Genomic DNA, 18,009 nt, shown 5'->3' with positions numbered 1-18,009 from the left:
CATTTCTCAGTTGTTGCTCTTGTGTTTAAAAATGGTTTAGTGGTTTATTCTTGAAGAACTTGAATACATTGGAGACAGATTAGTGGGAATAACTCTTCTGGAAGCTGCAGCATAGAAACCTATCACTCTTCAAGAATTAAATGGACCTTGTCATGGATATTTTGGGAAGAATATTACCAGCAGCCAGTAGTTTCCATTGTGTAAACCTGACTAAAACAATAATTATTAAATTAATATAGAATGTAGAAAACAACAACTGGAAAACTTGATCCTCATAAATACATGAATAAAAGCCATCTGGGGTCAAAATATAATGTGCAGGAAATTACAGAGTTGGGTATTTGCTAACTTGATGTAGTACCATAATTCTTTTCTAACTTCATTTTCTGTGGCATTTCCTTTAGCCATGATGAAAAAAATTAATAATCTGAAATATTTTTAACACTGAACCAAACTTTATGACCTATTACTATTGTTTATGGAATTATGATAATTTAGTATTTATTTGGACATACAAATCTTTGTAAAAAAAAAAAAAAGAAGTGAAAATATTGTAATCCATTTTTGTATTAGTTAAGATGATACTACAATGTCACAAAATTGTCCTCGGTTCTCAGCTTTTGTCCTTTGGCAACTAGGCCAAAAGCTGTTCAATCATTTTAGAATTCTCTGTGTGACTGAAAATCTACTGCTGCTTTTTTTTTTATTTATTTATTCAGTTTGTTGCAAAACTGAAGGCATCACACAACAGGAATAAGAAAGAAATTCTTAAGTATTTTACTTTCTTTGTGTGAAATAGAGTAATATTGTACAAACAAATTCTTCTAAGAAAACGATTTATAAATCTATCTTGCCAAAGGAAAGACTACTTAAAACCACATTTAAACCATGCTGGATTCACTCATACATCTGAATTAATTTACAGCTCATGCTGGTGTTATGTGGAAATGAATGTTTGACTTTCAATATTTATGTAAACAGTAGAAATATAACAAGTTTGTCTGGGTTTTGGCTCGGGATTTATAACCACTGACTTTGATTGTTCCCGATGTCAGAAAGGTTCCCAGCAAAATGCAGCTGACTGTGGTTACTACATCAAGACATTATTTTTGTATGTATGTTTATATGTTTATCTGTTATGTATTAATGTAAAAACATCTATTTATAATCTTCCAGTCTTTGCATTTCAGCTTTTTAAAAAGCATCAGTGTGTAGTCTTTCCAAGGCTTTAATTAATACACTTTCAGCATCATCTATCTTTCTCTGAACCTTCTCAGAAAATAGGGCCATGCCAGCAAAGCCAGCATCGGTTCTTTTCTGCTAATCTACTAGCAATATTCTTTATAAGTTATTTTGTAAATATGGGTGTAACGAAAAGAGAAAAGAAACTTTTTTTAATTTACAACGTTGGCCGAGAATGAAGAATGTAATGCTGGAGTACATACATAGGGCTTGTCGCGTCCTCCCTCTGCCAATCTGCTTTGGCTTGGGAAACAGTATGTGACTTCTTAATATATATAAAATGGTTGGTTATCATTGGCTTTTGTAAAGAGCTACCCCAGGGAAACAAAGCTCTGCAGAAGGCTCTCCTATCAAATCATGTTTACTTTATACTTGCCAGTGTCATTTCATGTGCTTGTACATGTATCATTGCACTTTAACAGCCAATATTTCAATTTTCTACTGCTGATGTAAATTACCACTACAGAATCCAGTATCCTTATTGTATGTATGACATTTTGAATAAATTTAACCATTACTTGTTGGTTGGTCTGAACATAGGTGTGTGTGTGTGTGTGCACGTGCGCGCGTGTGCACATGGGTGTATTATTTTGATTTTGTTTTGTTTCTTGGCACAAGTAGAAGTTGAACTGGTGCAGTAAATCCAATTGGAGTCATAATGGGTACAGAACAAGACAAAGCCTATATAGTCTCTATCCCTAAAGCATCATTTCAAGACTGTCTTCTCCCCTTTCCCCAAAACCACTTTTTTTTGCAATATAAATATGCCTTTTGCCAAGTGTCAGGGCAGTGATTAGGTGCCCAGGTAATTGGCTCTTTTGGATCCAGAGACAGTAAGCTGATCAGTAAATAAATGGATTTTAAGCTTTATTATTAACTCAAGCAAACTGATTTAAAAGCATAACAAAAAAATGCATACTATACATATCAAGCAAACCCAAATGTATTTCAGGCTGCCAAGAGCTCCTTTATAATAGCAGAGATACCCCATGGGTGACCAAATTCCAGAGGTACCCCATGCCAGATCCCGTGCAGAAGCTTCCAATAAACAACAGCCCCAAGATTTTTATTAAAGCTTGACACCATGATTATGGTCATGAGACAACAAGATCTGATCTTGACTGGGTGGCACATGACTGGAATAGAAATCGAAAGTTTTGAGACTTTCACCCTAAGAAAAGCTTTGCAGCTACATGAAGATCCCCTACATTTCTCCTGTATGCAATAACAAGAACAAAAAACAAAACAGGTTACCTCAAAATGAGTTCAGAATTTCTACACTTTTATTAATACCGGTAGGAGGAAGAAATCAAAATATGTCATTAAACTCAAAATAATCATGGTCTTCCATATTACCACTACAGTAGAACTTTACAAAAGAGAAATAAGATATGTATTGCCAACGTAAGACATTTAATGGAGTTCTAACAACTGATCTGTAATCTACTGATGCATAGGCCTTTAAGAGCCTATCCAACATTGTTTTGCAAAATTCTACATTAATGTAATTGAAATTAGAATTAAAATAGGGTTAAAACAGATTTTGATTATCTGATTTTTTTTCTATCTTGACCATTCCCAGTTTTATTATAGTTTAATACTTCAGCAAGGAATTGGTATGGAAATCACTACCATAGGATAATTAGTTGCAAAAAAAATCTGGATAAAAATTATGGGAGTATATGATTTGCAATGGAAAAAATGTCACTTTGTGGGGACTTTTGTTAGAAATTGTATTTCTAACATATTCAGGGAGAAAATACTGCTCAACAATACAGGAATTTAGATTAGATTAGATTAGATTAATTGGTACATATCATGTAAATGTCTTTCTTGTAGATTAAATAGCCAGAACAAATAGAGTAAAATTATCATATCTAATAGAACCTACAAATCAGTGTCTCTAACAAAGCTGCCTATTAATGGCAATTATCACTTTCATAAACCCAGTTGGATTCTGTCTAAACCTAGATATTGACCTTGAAAATAATAACTTAATAATATTACTTTTCTTTTGGACCACTAATATTGAGGCTTCAATTTTGGGCGAATAAATAAAAATGTCTAATATGTGTGTAACTTTATGTTTAACAAGTTCCTTTGTCTTCTACCAGGACTTGCATCAAAGCCAAACTAGCTATGATGTGGATTACCTGAATGTTATGAGGGATTATGAAGAGATTATAGATCCAGTGGTTAAGGCACTAAAATAGAAACCAGGAAATCGTGAGTTCTAGTCCTGCTTTAGACATGAAAACTGGCAGGGTTAATTTGGGCCAGTCATACTCTCTCAGCCCATCTCTCACAAAGTTGCTGTTTTAAGAAAAAAATAGGAGGAAAGAGATAAGTTCACCTCCTTGCGTTATTTATAAAAATAATAAAGGCAGGATAAAAAATCTAAAATAATAATTTAAAAAAATGCAGAGAACAGGACTTCTCAGTCTTGGCCAGTTGAAGGTGTGTGAATTTCAACTCCCAGAATTGCCCAGCCAGCCATGGGAAATTGAAGTCTATATATTTTCAGGCGGCCAAGGTTCAGAAACATGGCCATAGAAGACCATTCAATGGAATAAGAATCATCCCACACACCTGCTTTTTTTCTAAACGAAAGATCTCCATTTGTCAAGTTCAGGGGTTGTTTGTTTTTGTGGGGACTACAAATAAAAAAAGCTAGAGGAGTCATTTTAATGAGGGCAATAGGTAAAGCTCAATTCCCAGATCCCATTTAAGGGCTCTCCCACAAAATTGCTGTTTTTTTAAATTAATTTTTAAAATTTAAAATTAAAAGCCATAGAAGATCCAATTTATTTAAAAATAATTTATCAGATAAAATGGAGAATATACATGTTCTCTATAGGCTTCTGCAGCTATTGCTGCAACATCTCAAAGCAGGGAGGAAAAGACCATTATATTATTGAAACATTTCCAAATTTTCATAACTTTGCAAGTCATACTTCTTCTTTTCTGTTTTGCAGAAATTCTCTCCGCACATCTTGTATCATGTACATAAGTTTTTCAGGAAGCTATTATTGGTCTGTTTTCTATACTTGATGAATATTTTTCCTCATTCCAAAATGAGCAATCTTTCCAATCTTAGCTTTAAAAAACACAATATCTTTAAATTTAAAAATAAAATGTAATTAATTTATAAATATTAACATATTCATACTTACAGGTAATCTTATACTGACATGCTGCATTAAGGTCTTCCCTTTTCCCAAATCCTCTTTAAACTCTTAAATGTGTTTAGCAAAATCCAGATTGCTTTTTAAAAAATGAGAGATAATATTGCTCTTGTATTGGAAAGGATTCAATTTTCACATATATTTGTAGGCACATAATCCTTAAAATCATAAAACTATGGATTTTTTTTATAATAACTTTTAGTATTGTCTGCTAAATTAATGAATTTCAAAGCTTAGAAGTTTAATGTTTTAATTTTTTAGAATCTGCAGCATAAAATTTTTGGTTGAAAGAAATTACCACAGAACACATCTGTTGTACAAAATTACTGAAGTGTATGGTGGTTCTCAATTTGAAACCAGTTTCTCGTGGATTTCAGGGCAAGGTTACTGAAATCACCAAGTATCTTGCTAGTTCCCTAAGAATACTTATGATGCCACAATCCATACCAAATTTATTGGGCACAAACAAGAAAAATCGGGTGATCAACTTCTTGTTCAACCACAGAACTCATTAGGTGACTCTGGGCCTCTCTGACCTCACCAGTATTGATATTTCACATGGGGGACTTATCCAAATCTGTAATATTTCAAGTAATATTTCCGTCAGCAATGGGTGATAAAATAGGGATTCTTTATTATGCTTGTTGGCCAGACTTCTACCACTTAATAAAGAAATGAATGTCTATTTTACATTTAAAAAGCCCGAATGAGGTATTCAAGATGTGTTGAGTGTTATAAACTAGCAAAATTATGCCAGAGAAATAGAATTGAACTGTAGCTATACATGAAATAAATCAGAACAGTGTCAGGGTCACCAAATAGGGAGTTGAAGTTTGAAGTTTATTAGATTTCTATACCACCCTTCTCCCAAGGGACTCAGGGCAGTGTACAGCCATATTAAAACACATAGATTTATAAAATTTAAAACCAAATTAAAATCAATATATAAAATTGGCCTGCAAATTAAAACACACATACACCCATAATAAAATTCGTATTAGGCCAGTCCGGCAAGGGTCTTAAGGGCGCAGCGAAAAGTACGCAGGTCGTGGCTAAGACGGAGCTCTAGAGGCAGCTCATTCCAGAGGGCTGGTGCCCCCACAGAGAAGGCTCTCCCCCTGGGTGTTGCCAGTCAGCATTGTTTGGCCAATGGCACCCTGAGGAACCCCTCTCTGTGGGAGCGTATTGGCCGGTGGGAGGTTGTTGATGGCAGAAGGCGGTCTTGTATATACCCCGGTCCTAAGCCATGGAGCACTTTAAAGGTGGTGACCAACACCTTGAATCGCATCCGGAAGACCACCCGGAGCCAGTGCAGCTCGCACAAGAGGGGTGTTATGTGGGTGTGCCGAGTCGCACCCATAACCATCCGCCTGGCTGCATTCTGGACCAGTTGGAGCCTCCGAGTGCTCTTCAAGGGAATTCCCATGTAGAGAGTGTTGCAGTAGTCCAGACGTGACGTGACGAGGGCATGAGTGACTGTGCGCAGGGCATCCCGGTCCAGAAAAGGACGCAACTGGTGCCTCAGGCGAACCCGATAGAAAGCTCCCCTGGCCACGGCCGTCATATGATCTTCCAAAGACAGCCGTGCATCCAGGAGAACACCCAAGTTGCGAGCCCTCTCTGTGGGGCCCAGGATCTCGCCCCCAATAGTCAGCGATGGAGCCAGCTGACTATACTGGGACGCCGGAAGCCACAGCCACTCGGTCTTGGAAGGGTTGAGCTTGAGCTTGTTTCTCCCCATCCAGATCCACACGGCCTCCAGGCACTGGGACATCACTTCAAGGGCATCATTGGAGCTGGGATTCTTTGAGGTTCAGAACTCACTCTTTGGGGGCGACTGGAAGTCATAAAAATAAAAATGAAATGAAATGGCCAAAAAAGTCAAAATGGCAGCCACCATGGTGTACTCAAAACAGTGCTCGTTTTTTTTAATGTGTATCACTGGTGACTTCTTTAACCACCTCCTTTGATCACCCTGCTCTATTAGCCCTCCAGGTTTTGCCCTTTTATCAATAAATATTATCTTCTAATATTCCATTGTGTCTATTTGAAATATTTCACCTGTCTATTCTGATGGTTTCAAACTTTCTGCCATTTGATTTTATCTACTGGTTTATTTAAAATAAATCCTGCCTCTTTTGTAAATTCCTACCGGAATTTAAAACCTGATTTTTCCATCCCCTTCTTTTGGCCTATCTGGTGTGCCAGAGCCAGTTTTGGAGTTTTCTCTTCTATACTCCTCCTCCAACCGAAGCGTTGAAACAGAGAACTTTGCTCTCAGAGTCCTTGCTGAAATATCAGTACACTATTTGGACACAACATTTTGGTTTCATCATGATTTCCTGCCACTTCGGTGTTTTGCTTTGCCTTCTTTTGCTTGCATCTCCCATTGCAAGGGCTTCAGGTATGACACATCTGAAAATGTTTGTTGTGGTCATGAATTATTCCTTGTTTTCTATAATTCAACTTTTATGCAATAGTGTTTAATGTCTTAGAAAACCTATAGCTAAGATTTTAGTAAACCAGATTTTAATGCATCATAAGTCAGCAATCGCATGCTAAGAATAAGATTAAAAAGTAGCAAGTTGAAGCATTCTTGAGGCAACATTTCTGATTGTTGTATATTGCAGATATTAGTATGAGGAAAGGCATCTGAACAGAAACGTTATACAATGTATTTAAATATTTAGCATTTTATACTTTAATTTTTCTGTAGTCAATTTATGAAGTATTATAAAAAACTTATAAGGGTGAACAAAAATCTCTTTGCAGTATCCCTTTTCAAGAAGGGAATTTATAGTAAACATGCTGTGGTTTTATTCTTTACATCAAAATAATGATACAAGCCTAGCTGTGGATTCATTGTTTCATTTTAAAATCGTAAATTAAGACCAAGTCCCATTCTTCATCATTTAAACTGTGTACAATATATTCAAAGTTATCAAGAAAATTTAAAGAATAATATAAGCAAAAATGAAACAAGTGAAGTATTTGGTCCACTTTTCATTTCATATTAGTTCCCAGTTAGCAAATGTAAAATACAATAAAATATCAATAAATTATTGTTTAAACTGTTGTATGCTTTCCTTCAGAGAGTTTAAAAATACAGCCCTACTGCAATCAGGCCTAATGGTCTTCAAATCAAGGAAATAATGGAGGACAAGACTATTAAGGACTACTAGATTTGAAATGTCAGTGTCACCTCTTGATTGGGGCCAACGTGCCTTCAAATATCAGTTGCAGAGCAACATCAGTGGGGAAGGGCTATGTTTCTGTCTCCTACTTATGAGCACCCAAGAGGCTTCTGATTGGGCACAGTGAGAAAGAAAATGCTGGTCTATGATGAGCATTGGCCTGGTCCAGAAGGGTGGTTCCTAGATTCTTCAGTCCTTGAAGTAGAAAATTTAAATCATAAAATTGTGGGAGAAATATTGAAAAGACACTTTTAAATGCTAGTACAGAGGATACATGCATTCCTTTTAATATCTAGTGTTTCTACAGAATAAATAATTGCTTCAGTAAATCCAAGAGAGATTTCAATTTGTATTTCTTGAACAGCCCTGGATGTTCTGGAGCAAATTGTTTTGAAATATGATACAAGATTGAGAATTAGCTCAGTACTATGACGAGAGAGAGAAGCTTCCTGTTTTTTCCATACATGGGATTGGCTAAAAGCTGACCTAACTCTATGCTGTTCAGACCACTTCATAGGATCAAGAAAAACCTGACCATCCCAGACAAGAAAGGGTTTTTTTTAAGTTGAGAATTACTGCTAGAGCTAATCACAATGACTACCATCCTCACTGCCATTTAATCTGATTGGTAATGGTCACTATGTGTTGTATAATATAACTTCGCTGTTAAAAAGTAGACAGAAGACAGGGGTCATGGAAATTGCTACTGTCTTCAGGTGAAAGGGTGGTTAACAAGGGAAAATGAGGCAGACAAGCAGCGTTAAGGGACACTGAATTGATAGCTAGCACTGAAATGATGTGAATAAATGTTGAAATTTTTTTCAGTTGGGAACGTTTTTCAGTGCCCACTGAAACTTAAGGTAGGGTATGTGATTTCTGGCAGGATGGTGTTTCACTTCTGTCTGATGAATACAGTTGGCTCGTTGTTTCTGTTTTTAAGTTTTCTTAAGGCCCAAGGAAGCCAGCAACATCTTACAAAGAGCTAGGAGAGCCAATTCTTTCTTTGAGGAGTTTAAAACAGGATCACTTGAGCGGGAATGCCTAGAAGAGATATGTTCATTGGAGGAAGCAAGAGAAATCTTCCGAGATGATTTGAGGACCGTAAGTAACAAACTATTGTGGACAAATAGACTTCTTCTGCTGACCTGTTATTGTTTCTAATGAACTTTCAGTTTCAGTGATACTTGCCTATCTGACGTGTTAGCAGTTGACAATAAGTCTGTTGTTGCTATAAAGGATATAAATGAGCCAAAAAATATGACATACTAGGAATACTGTTAAAGACTTTCCATTCAGAATACTAAATGAGCACTACATATCATGACATATTATTATAAAAGTTCTCACGAACAAGTGCTAAATCACTCATCAGATCTCACATAGCCAAGTAACAGCTATATAAAATCTAAATTGGGCTATCACACTTTGCAAGAATTCATTCATGATGGCATCAAAGGGTGGAAAAAGCTGGATCACCCTCTATTGTGGTCTCTTACAATTACATGCTTCTTTCTTCCAAAGATGTTTTTTGGTTCTTTATGTGCATCCCTAATAGAGTTCTTACCTTCTTTGTCCTGTTGGCCAACAGGCAACAAGTCTTTGGTCTGTAACCTCTTTATCCCACCAGACTTGCCCTTCTTCTGGGTCATATCTTGATTCATGCCCAGAAAAAGAAATATGTAAAAAAGGAAGAGGGTAGAACTTCTATTGGCCAAAGTACTTCTGACTATTGTCCAGGCAGATTATTTTAAATATATACTTTTAGGATAGGGGCAGGGAAGAACCATTATTTTTTTTAAATCTAAAGTATCCAGCCCAGCTCCATCACATTTCTCTGTTGCATTTCTCACCGTCGTTTGCGCAAAACAGCATTCTGCCTTTGTCATGGTGCATTTGCTGTTGCTGCCTCCATGGCCTGCCCCTTGCGCAGCACAGTGAAATTTAGCACACTTCACAATGGGGGAGTTGGGGTCCCATCCTCCTCCTGGAGCCCATTACAACGTGGAACCACAATGCAACCCTGCGTCGTCATGGGCTCACTTTCACCTCCCAGATGTCAGTTGCTTTTCCTGCAGACTGCCTGTGTTGAGATGCCCTGCCTCCCGACTGGCCAGCTGGTCTTCGGCTCTCCGCCAACCAGCTGAGCGTGGGCATACTGCTCCCGGGCTTGTCGGCTTCCAGACGTCAGATTCCCACACCCAGCACCAGTTCAGGGATTCCTTTCCCCCCACCCCCTGGGAGGTGGGGGAAGAGAGAAAGCGAGAGAGAGAGGGAAAGAGAGTGGGAAAGAGAGAAAGACAGAGAGAGGGGGAAGGAAAAGAGAGAGGGGAAAGACAGAAACAGAGAGAGAAAGGGAGGGAGGGAAAGAGAGAGAGGGGGAAGGAAAGAGAGAGAGAGAAACAGAGAGATAGAGAGGGGGAGGGAAAGACAGAGAGAGGGAGAGGGAGGGAAAGAGAAATGATATTACAGAAGTTTTTCTTTTTTATTGTTGTTAAACGTAATATTTCAAAAGCAGGAAAAAAATGAAGGGGCATAAAAGTGCATTTATCACGTTCTTCTTAGAACATTTAGCTTCTTTATCATTATTTGGCACTTTGCGATAAATAAGTGGGTTTTGGGTTGCAGTTTGGACACTCGGTCTCTAAAAGGTTCGCCATCACTCACCTAGCGAATATTAGTTTGGTTAGGATTCATCCAAGTATTACTTTTCTTGTGAAAAAAATTAGCATTAATGTTGGATAATTTGCTTTATATTTTTCCTTCTTCCTAGAAAAACTTCTGGGCAATCTATACAGGTAAGGGTTATTCATCTGAATACCAATTAGCCAATTCTGCCACAAATGCCTTCCTAAAATGTGTGCTAATGTTGAATGCTTATTTTCACAGATCCTGATCAGTGTGACTCCAACCCTTGCCAGAATGGTGGGACCTGTATTGATAGGCATCAAGACTACTTATGCGTTTGTCCTCCAACACATGAAGGCATAAATTGTGAAATAGGTAAATGCTTACTAACTTGGTAAAAAATAACATAAGTGTTCTGCCCCGGGTGAAATCTAAAATTTGTTACTACTGGTTCTGTGGGCTTGGTGGTGGTGGTGGTGGTGGTGGTGGTAATGTGACTGGGTGGGCGTGGCCAACTTTTTTTTTTTTAACTTTTAAAAGCATTTTTTCTACAACCTCTTCGGCCGAAGAGATTGCAGAAAAAAATGCTTTTAGAAGCCTCTGACGATCAGGCAACTCAGCTGGGATCGCCAGAGGCTTTTAAAGGCATTTTTTTTCCTACAGCCTCTTTGGCCGAAGAGGTTGTAGAAAAAATGCTTTTAAAAGCCTCTGATGATCCCAGCTGAACCGCACGATCAACGGAGGCTTTTTTTTACTTTTAAAAGCATTTTTTCGGCTGAAGAGGTTGTAGAAAAAACGCTTTTAAAAGTTAAAAAAAAGCCTCTAATGATCGTGCGGCTCAGCTGGAAATGGTGGGGGGGCTGCAGGGATTTTTGCTACCGGTTCTCCAAACCACCCGCCGCCATCGCTACTGGATCAGGCGATCTGGTCTGAACCGGGAGCATTTCGTCCCTGGTTCTGCCCCTGAAGATTGGTCATTATTCCATATTCTCTCAGCCATTCATTCAAAAATCCAGATATCAGAATATTTTAAAACTGCAGTGGGTGATATCCAGGTTTTGAGACCTGAAGTGTCTTTTTTTCATATCACTACGATCTTCAGATCAATTTACTTTTGAGTCCTGTTGGAGACCTGTGCTTATGCAGATTTGCAGAGCTGTGCACTCCAAAACAAAGGTGATGCAAGCAGTATCCTTCCTTCTAAGGGAGCTATATGAATACCATTAACTCTGTCTTCCATTCTTCCTTAGAATCTAGAACATGGAAACTCCTCTTCCAGAATCTGACTTCTTAGCCTTCTTTGCCAGCAGGAACCCCACCCCACAACCCTTTCCTATCCAAACCAGGAAAATGTTAATTCACATCTTCTTTTCTATATTTAGGACCAGAAAGCACGCTGAAATGTTTTTTTAAAAATGGCAATTGTGAGCAGTTTTGTGTAGATTCCTCAACCACATTAAGACAGTGCTTTTGTGCAGAGGGATACAGGCTAGCAAGTGACCAAGTATCCTGCATCGCAGAAGGTAAGAATCAGCCATCACACCAATGTGTAACCATAATATTCCTTTCCAGATAGATGCCAGAGCATAGACCAGTGTTTGTCAACCTTGGCAACCTTGGGAGTTGAACTCCATGCACCTTAAAGTTATTAAGGTGGAGAAAGACTGGTATAGATAGATGGCTTTTTACTATTAATTGACATACAACTACAACTTTTCACTATTAATTGACATGCAATGGTCCCAATGCTAGAATGAATTAAGTAGTCAGCCTTACAGCCTGTTCTAATTTTATCAGTCTCTGTATTGAAATACTGATCTCAAGATGGAAAGCAGGGACAGCCTGTTGAGCTGACATTCAAACCCTTGGCCAGGGCTCACCATTAAGACATCTATTTGCACTGGGAGGGAAATACCTCATGCCATGTCATGCTCGCATTCTTCATGGCTTCAGGTAGGCATCTTTCACCAACCAGGAGATGCCAGGGACTAAATCGTGCTTCTGCCTGCATGAGGCAAAATTGGGTGGAGAGGGTGCTGGTGGGTGAGAATAAGGTCTTTCTGCAGTGAAGACAGTTGTCTTTAAACAAAACCATGATGCCTTCTTGGCGTCCAATCCTAAAGGACCAGTTGGATCCCAATGAGACAGGCCTTGATTTTATTGAAAACAATTTTACCTGCTCCTCAATTGTACGAGGAATTGTACAATTGAGGAGGAATTGCAATTCAATTCCCCCTCTACAAGAAAGAGCCTTGTTTGGGGAAGTTCATATCTCAGGGTGTTGTTTCACTTTCAGAAATTTTCATCTAACCTAGAAATCTCAAAACTGTTTCAGAAGAAGGAAAAGGAGAAATTCACCATTAGCTACCATTAATTTTTATAATTACCAATGTATATTTCACATTGATTTTTCATTTGACAGAAAAGGAAAGATACCAATTCACATGTGAACATAGTTGAACACTCTTAAGAACATGAAATTATAGAAGGCGAACAGCAAATAGATGTTATTATTATAAGTGAAATACTGTAGTATTTATGTTGAGTGGGGCTACAGAAATAGAGCTTTTGCAGTGTGTTTGTGTATGTGCCTATATGTATATGCCTATGTGTGTGTATGGATGCATATGGATGAATGCCTGTGTGAATAAAGAAGTCTGTATATTTTGACTTTAAAAAGCATTCACATTACTATTGTTCAAAATCTTATTGATTTGCTTGAAAATATTTAATGTGGTTTTGAAATACTATTCTGACTATAATATTACAGTTGATTATCCCTGTGGGAAAATACCTGCTCTGGCAAAAAGGCCAAATCAACAAGGAAGAATCATAGGTGGTTATGAGTGTCCTCGAGGTGAATGTCCATGGCAAGTAAGTGCTTGTCAGAATTTAATACACCTTAAATTAAAATTAGTTGAATTATTCACATGTCTATAGGCATCCACCTATTTTCTTTGCACTTTGCAAGGTACATTAGGAGAATGTAGGTCAGATCACTAGTTCCAAAATAAATAGATTGACTATAGTGCACAAAAACAGATTTACAAATTACTGAAACTATGCAGAATGTTGTGATAGATAAGAGGCCTTTACTTTTCCTGCCTTTTCTCCCATTGCCCCTCTTTTGAGTGCAGCTCTTGGCATGCCACACAAAATTGAATGCAGCCCTTAACCCAAAAATGCTTGCCCATCTGTGCTCTGGTCTGGATGATGCCAGCAAGATTACTGCTCCATAACATGCAAGTAAACTGTACAATTTGATTATCAACTATTTAGGCTCTCATAACAGAACGTGGAAATGAAAAATGTGGAGGTGTTCTGATCGCTCCATCCTGGATCATTTCAGCAGCTCACTGCTTTCATAGTGTCGCCCGACAAAATCTCAGGATAAGGCTTGGTAAGATGGTTTTTGTTAACTTTCTAAAACTCAGTGAAATTGAAGAGGGAAAATCACCCCACCACATACGAAGGTCTATCCCATTAATTTCACCTACATCTTTAAACATCTATTTTCATATCAATTGCTCCTGCAAAACTGGCCATCAACATGAACTATTTGGCTCTATATGACTTCTTTGAACAATTTCTATTCTGAAATGAAAAAGCATTCCAAAATAAGGAACAATGGGAACCTGGAACAACCTCCTTTTCTCCCTTCTTCATCCTAGGGTCACTAACATAAGTAAGGTGGTACCCCTTTTAAAGCACTACCTACAATGCAATCTCTGGAAAATTGGCAAGAAGGTTTTTGAAATAAATATTAAATATTATTATGATGATACATTGTAGACTCAGCCAGATGTTTAGATTAGATTTGGCATTTGTTGCCACTACTGAGTCCTTCCCAAGAACCTGGGATAGGCAGGATGTGAATGTTTGACTGTGTTAAAGGCATCATCACATAATGTAAATTATTCTGAGTAAAGTTGCCTTTTGCAATTGACTGGCAGTGGTTTTGTCAGTGCTGATGGTGTTCAAGTGAAGCTCCAGATGTTTTGGGATTGCATCCAAGGTGCCTTATATCAATAATGATTGTTAAGTCCCATAACTTAAAAGAGCCTGGTGGCGCAGTGGACTAAATTGCTGCTGTTAAAGTAGTATTTGGCTGTCAGCTGCCTGCAATTACTGCGAGTTCAATTCTCACCAGGCTCAAGGTTTACTCAGCCTTCCATCCTTTCGAGGTAGGTAAAATGAGGACCCGGTTTGTGGGGGCAATAAGCTGACTTTGTATAAAATAGAACAACGCTCGGGGGGGAGGGGGGCAAAAAGCCCTACTAAGCAGGTATATACAAAAGTATGAAGGCTATTGCTTAATGCATTGTAAGCCACCCTGAGTCTCCGGAGAAGGGCGGCATATATAAATCGAACTAATAAATAATAAATAAATAAATAAATGACATAAGAGCAGCAGCTAAGTATGTATTTTCCAGCCAATGTGAAACAGATGTAAGCATAGCAAAGCAGCCGCAGCAATGGATTGATTTGAACAGACACTGCAAACAATAACTAAAGTACAAATTTGTTTCAAGATCAAGACAAAACTTTGGAACATGGGTATGTCTCAAAGTTGGCACACTTGAAACAGCCATTTTGAACTAAGCAAAGTTTTGTGTTTGAAATGTTCTGCACAGTTCTTAAAAATAAGTCCTCAAAATCAGATTTTATATTCCAGAAAGAACATCCTGATTAAGTAAACACTATCAGTAACGGTAATCAAGCACTAAAAGAGAAAAGGAAGATTAAAAAAAAAAACTTTCCATGGAGAGAAAGAGAAAAAGAAATAATTTTTTTCTATTGTAAAAGAGGAAGTAAATAAATAAAATTTTTGCATTCATTAACTTCCAGAAGATGAAGAGATTAGTTAGGCTTTGTGCCTCGTGAAAAGGCTCGTTACCTTCTAAATAAATCAAGTATTACTTTTTTTTCAGGTGAATACCGTATCAACCATAGAGATGAAGGTGAACAAGAAAGAGGAGTTGATGAATTAATAATCCATGAAAAGTATTCTTCCAAAACCGTTGACAATGACATTGCCTTGTTGCGATTATCAGCCCCAGTCAACTTCTCTGAGTATGTGGTGCCCATCTGCTTGCCACCGCCTCGATTTGCAACAGAGATATTGAACTACGTTGAATTATCCACAGTGAGTGGGTGGGGGCGTCTCTTGGAAAGTGGGGCTACTTCAGCACTTCTTATGCGAGTGCAAGTCCCCAAAATGCACAAAAAGGAATGCATTTTGCACACTAAATTCAATATTTCAGACAACATGTTCTGTGCAGGTTATCTCGATGGGAGTAAAGATTCTTGTGAAGGTGACAGTGGTGGACCTCATGCCACTGAATACAAAAATACTTGGTATTTAACGGGAATTGTGAGCTGGGGTAAAGGGTGTGCTGCAATAGGAACATATGGAGTTTATACAAAAGTTGTAAAATACTATCAGTGGCTAAATAATCATATGGATTCCTAATACATATTGCTTCCAAATTGCCCTTTCATTGTCCAAATCCATAATATTTAACCTTTGAATTTAGCGTACAACTAGCTTATATATTTTAAATTGGATTCTACATTTTAAATCTGTAGTAAAACTTCAGTTCAATTAACTGCCATTAAATAATTTGAATGGCTAAAAGCTTTCATCCATTCACAATACAGTGGTACCTCGGTACTCAATTACTTCAAAACTTGTTGAATTTAGTACTTGACACATTTTGTGACAAAAATGTTGTCCCAGTACTTGTTGTTTGGTACGTGATGTGCTGCAATAGAAAAAGGGGGACAGACATGGAGAACAGACAGGAAGTCAGCCATACTGGGAAGGTTGCTTCAAAAGGAACAGGGGATGGCTGCAGAGGGTGGACAGAAAGTTGGCCATGCTGGGAAGAAAAGGGACAGACAGGAAGTTCTTCCTGGCCAAAGTTAGGGTCACATGGTAAGTCACATAGTTTGTTTGGCATTCAGCATTTTTACTACTCATTGTGCCTCCCAGAACCAATTAACAACAAGTACTGAGCCACCACTATAATGGACCAATCCCTTGGATTTAGACAAGGTATTTAAATTTACTTTAAATGTTTCTTTATTCACATTATTTGCACATGATGTAGATACCCAAATAACCTGATCATGCCATTTGCATAATGCTGTCAATACACAAATTATGTCCACTGCTGTAAATGACACATTTGGATTTTAGAGATGTTCTGAAATAATGGATATTTTATTGCTCTATTGCTGATTAAACTGAGTTTATATTTCATTGATTTCTTAAGTTAGCTAATAAATACATTTAAAATAAATTAACTTCTGACATGATAGGGACTCTTGCGTATAAATTTCATAAAATTTCATAGAAAATATTTGTTTAAGAGCTGGAAAATATATTTAAATTTTTGATTCATTGTGTTTCTGATTGCCCTGGATATTTTCATGTGTATGTGTGTGTGTGTGGTTGGGTTTTTTTTTTTTTTTTGTCATCTGTGTTTCTACTGGCTTGGCCCATTTTGTATTAAAAGTGTTACAATTTTGTCCACAAAAAACGGTCAGTCAAATACAGCCTCCTTTGATGTCTGACTGTTTGGGGATTTGTAGTCTAATAAATGAAACACACACTAGATTTTGAAAAGCTAATCCAGACTTTGCAAAACTGGACAGAGGGAGAGCTTCTAATTTACCACATAAGCTAAATGCTCTGAGTGAATTAGGAAGTTACTTGAAATATTAGGAGTTTATAAAAACTTAGAATCATGTTTGACTCTACAGACCTGATGCTATTATAATTACCAATCTCATTAGCACCAGAATTTTGCAGTAACAGTATAACAGAGTTGGAAGGGACCTTGGTAGTCTTCTGCTCAGGTAGGAGACCCTATACTATTCCAGACAAATGGCTGTCCAATCTCTTCAGTGATGGAGAACTGACATTTCTGGAGGCAAGCCATTCCACTGATTGTCTTGCCCTCTTTTCTGAATACTTAGGCCAATTAACCCTGGAGAAGGCCAAATCAACAATAAAAGAGAACCAGAGACATTGATTATCAAAAGGATGGCATTGCCAAATGTTAGACAGTCATAAGCTCTTTACTGCAAAGTATCTATCACTATATGGCAAATCTAGACAGCATACTAAAAAGCAGAGACATCACCCTGCCAACAAAAGTACAGCCTTGGTAGTACAGTGGTCTAAAGCACCCTGTTATTAACACAGCTGCCTGCAATTACTGCAGGTTCGAATCTTACCAGGCTCAAGGTTGACTCAGCCTTCCATCCTTTCTAAGGTAGGTAAATTGAGGACCCAGTTTGTGGGGGCAATAAGCTGACTTTGTATAAATATACAAAAGTATGAAGGCTATTGCTTAACGCATTGTAAGCCGCCCTGAGTCTCCGGAGAAGGGCGGCATATAAATCAAATTTTTAAAAAAAGTGCTTATAGTCAAGGCTATGATTTTCCCAGTTGCAATGTATGGCTGTGAAAGTTAGACCAGAAGGAAGGCTGAGCGCCAAAGAATTGAGGCCTTTGAACTATGGTGCTGGAGAAGACTCCTGCGAGTCCCTTGGATTGCAAGGTGATCAAACCGGTCAGTCCTAGAGGAAATCAACTCTGACTGCTCTTTAGAAGGCCAGATCCTGAAGATGAAAATCAAATATTTTGGCCACCTAATGAGAAGGAAGGACTCACTAGAGAAGAGCTTAATGCTGGGAAAGATTGAGAGCAAAAGAAGAAGAGATGACGGAGAACGAGGTGGCTGGATGGAATC

General features: G+C 37.9%; 1 protein-coding gene across 1 annotated transcript; it reads left to right on the top strand.

Moving 5' to 3' along the window:
• The first annotated feature begins 6,757 nt into the window (after positions 1-6,757).
• F7 (coagulation factor VII) lies at positions 6,758-16,652 on the top strand. The gene is made up of 8 exons (XM_034419027.3): positions 6,758-6,831; positions 8,562-8,722; positions 10,392-10,416; positions 10,508-10,621; positions 11,629-11,769; positions 13,017-13,120; positions 13,526-13,646; positions 15,178-16,652. Exons 1-8 carry the CDS (start codon positions 6,762-6,764, stop codon positions 15,717-15,719), a joined length of 1,278 nt encoding a protein of 425 aa, XP_034274918.2. The 5' UTR covers positions 6,758-6,761; the 3' UTR covers positions 15,720-16,652.
• The last annotated feature ends 1,357 nt before the right edge of the window (positions 16,653-18,009 follow it).

This window comes from Pantherophis guttatus, chromosome 5 (assembly GCF_059756535.1).
Source record: "Pantherophis guttatus breed Tessera chromosome 5, ASM5975653v1, whole genome shotgun sequence".
Taxonomy (NCBI): Eukaryota; Metazoa; Chordata; class Lepidosauria; order Squamata; family Colubridae; genus Pantherophis; species Pantherophis guttatus.
The sequence above is the reverse complement of the archived record's forward strand: the minus strand, read 5'-3'. Positions and strand labels throughout refer to the sequence as shown.

What these genes read in the sequence shown, in the direction of transcription:
- F7 (XM_034419027.3), top strand. Translation starts at nt 6,762, where the DNA reads ATGATTTCCTGCCACTTCGGTGTTTTGCTTTGCCTTCTTTTGCTTGCA. An exon ending in CTTCTGGGCAATCTATACAG is followed by an intron (nt 10,417 to 10,507) that starts GTAAGGGTTATT and finishes TTATTTTCACAG; the next exon opens with ATCCTGATCAGTGTGACTCC. An exon ending in AGGCATAAATTGTGAAATAG is followed by an intron (nt 10,622 to 11,628) that starts GTAAATGCTTAC and finishes TTCTATATTTAG; the next exon opens with GACCAGAAAGCACGCTGAAA.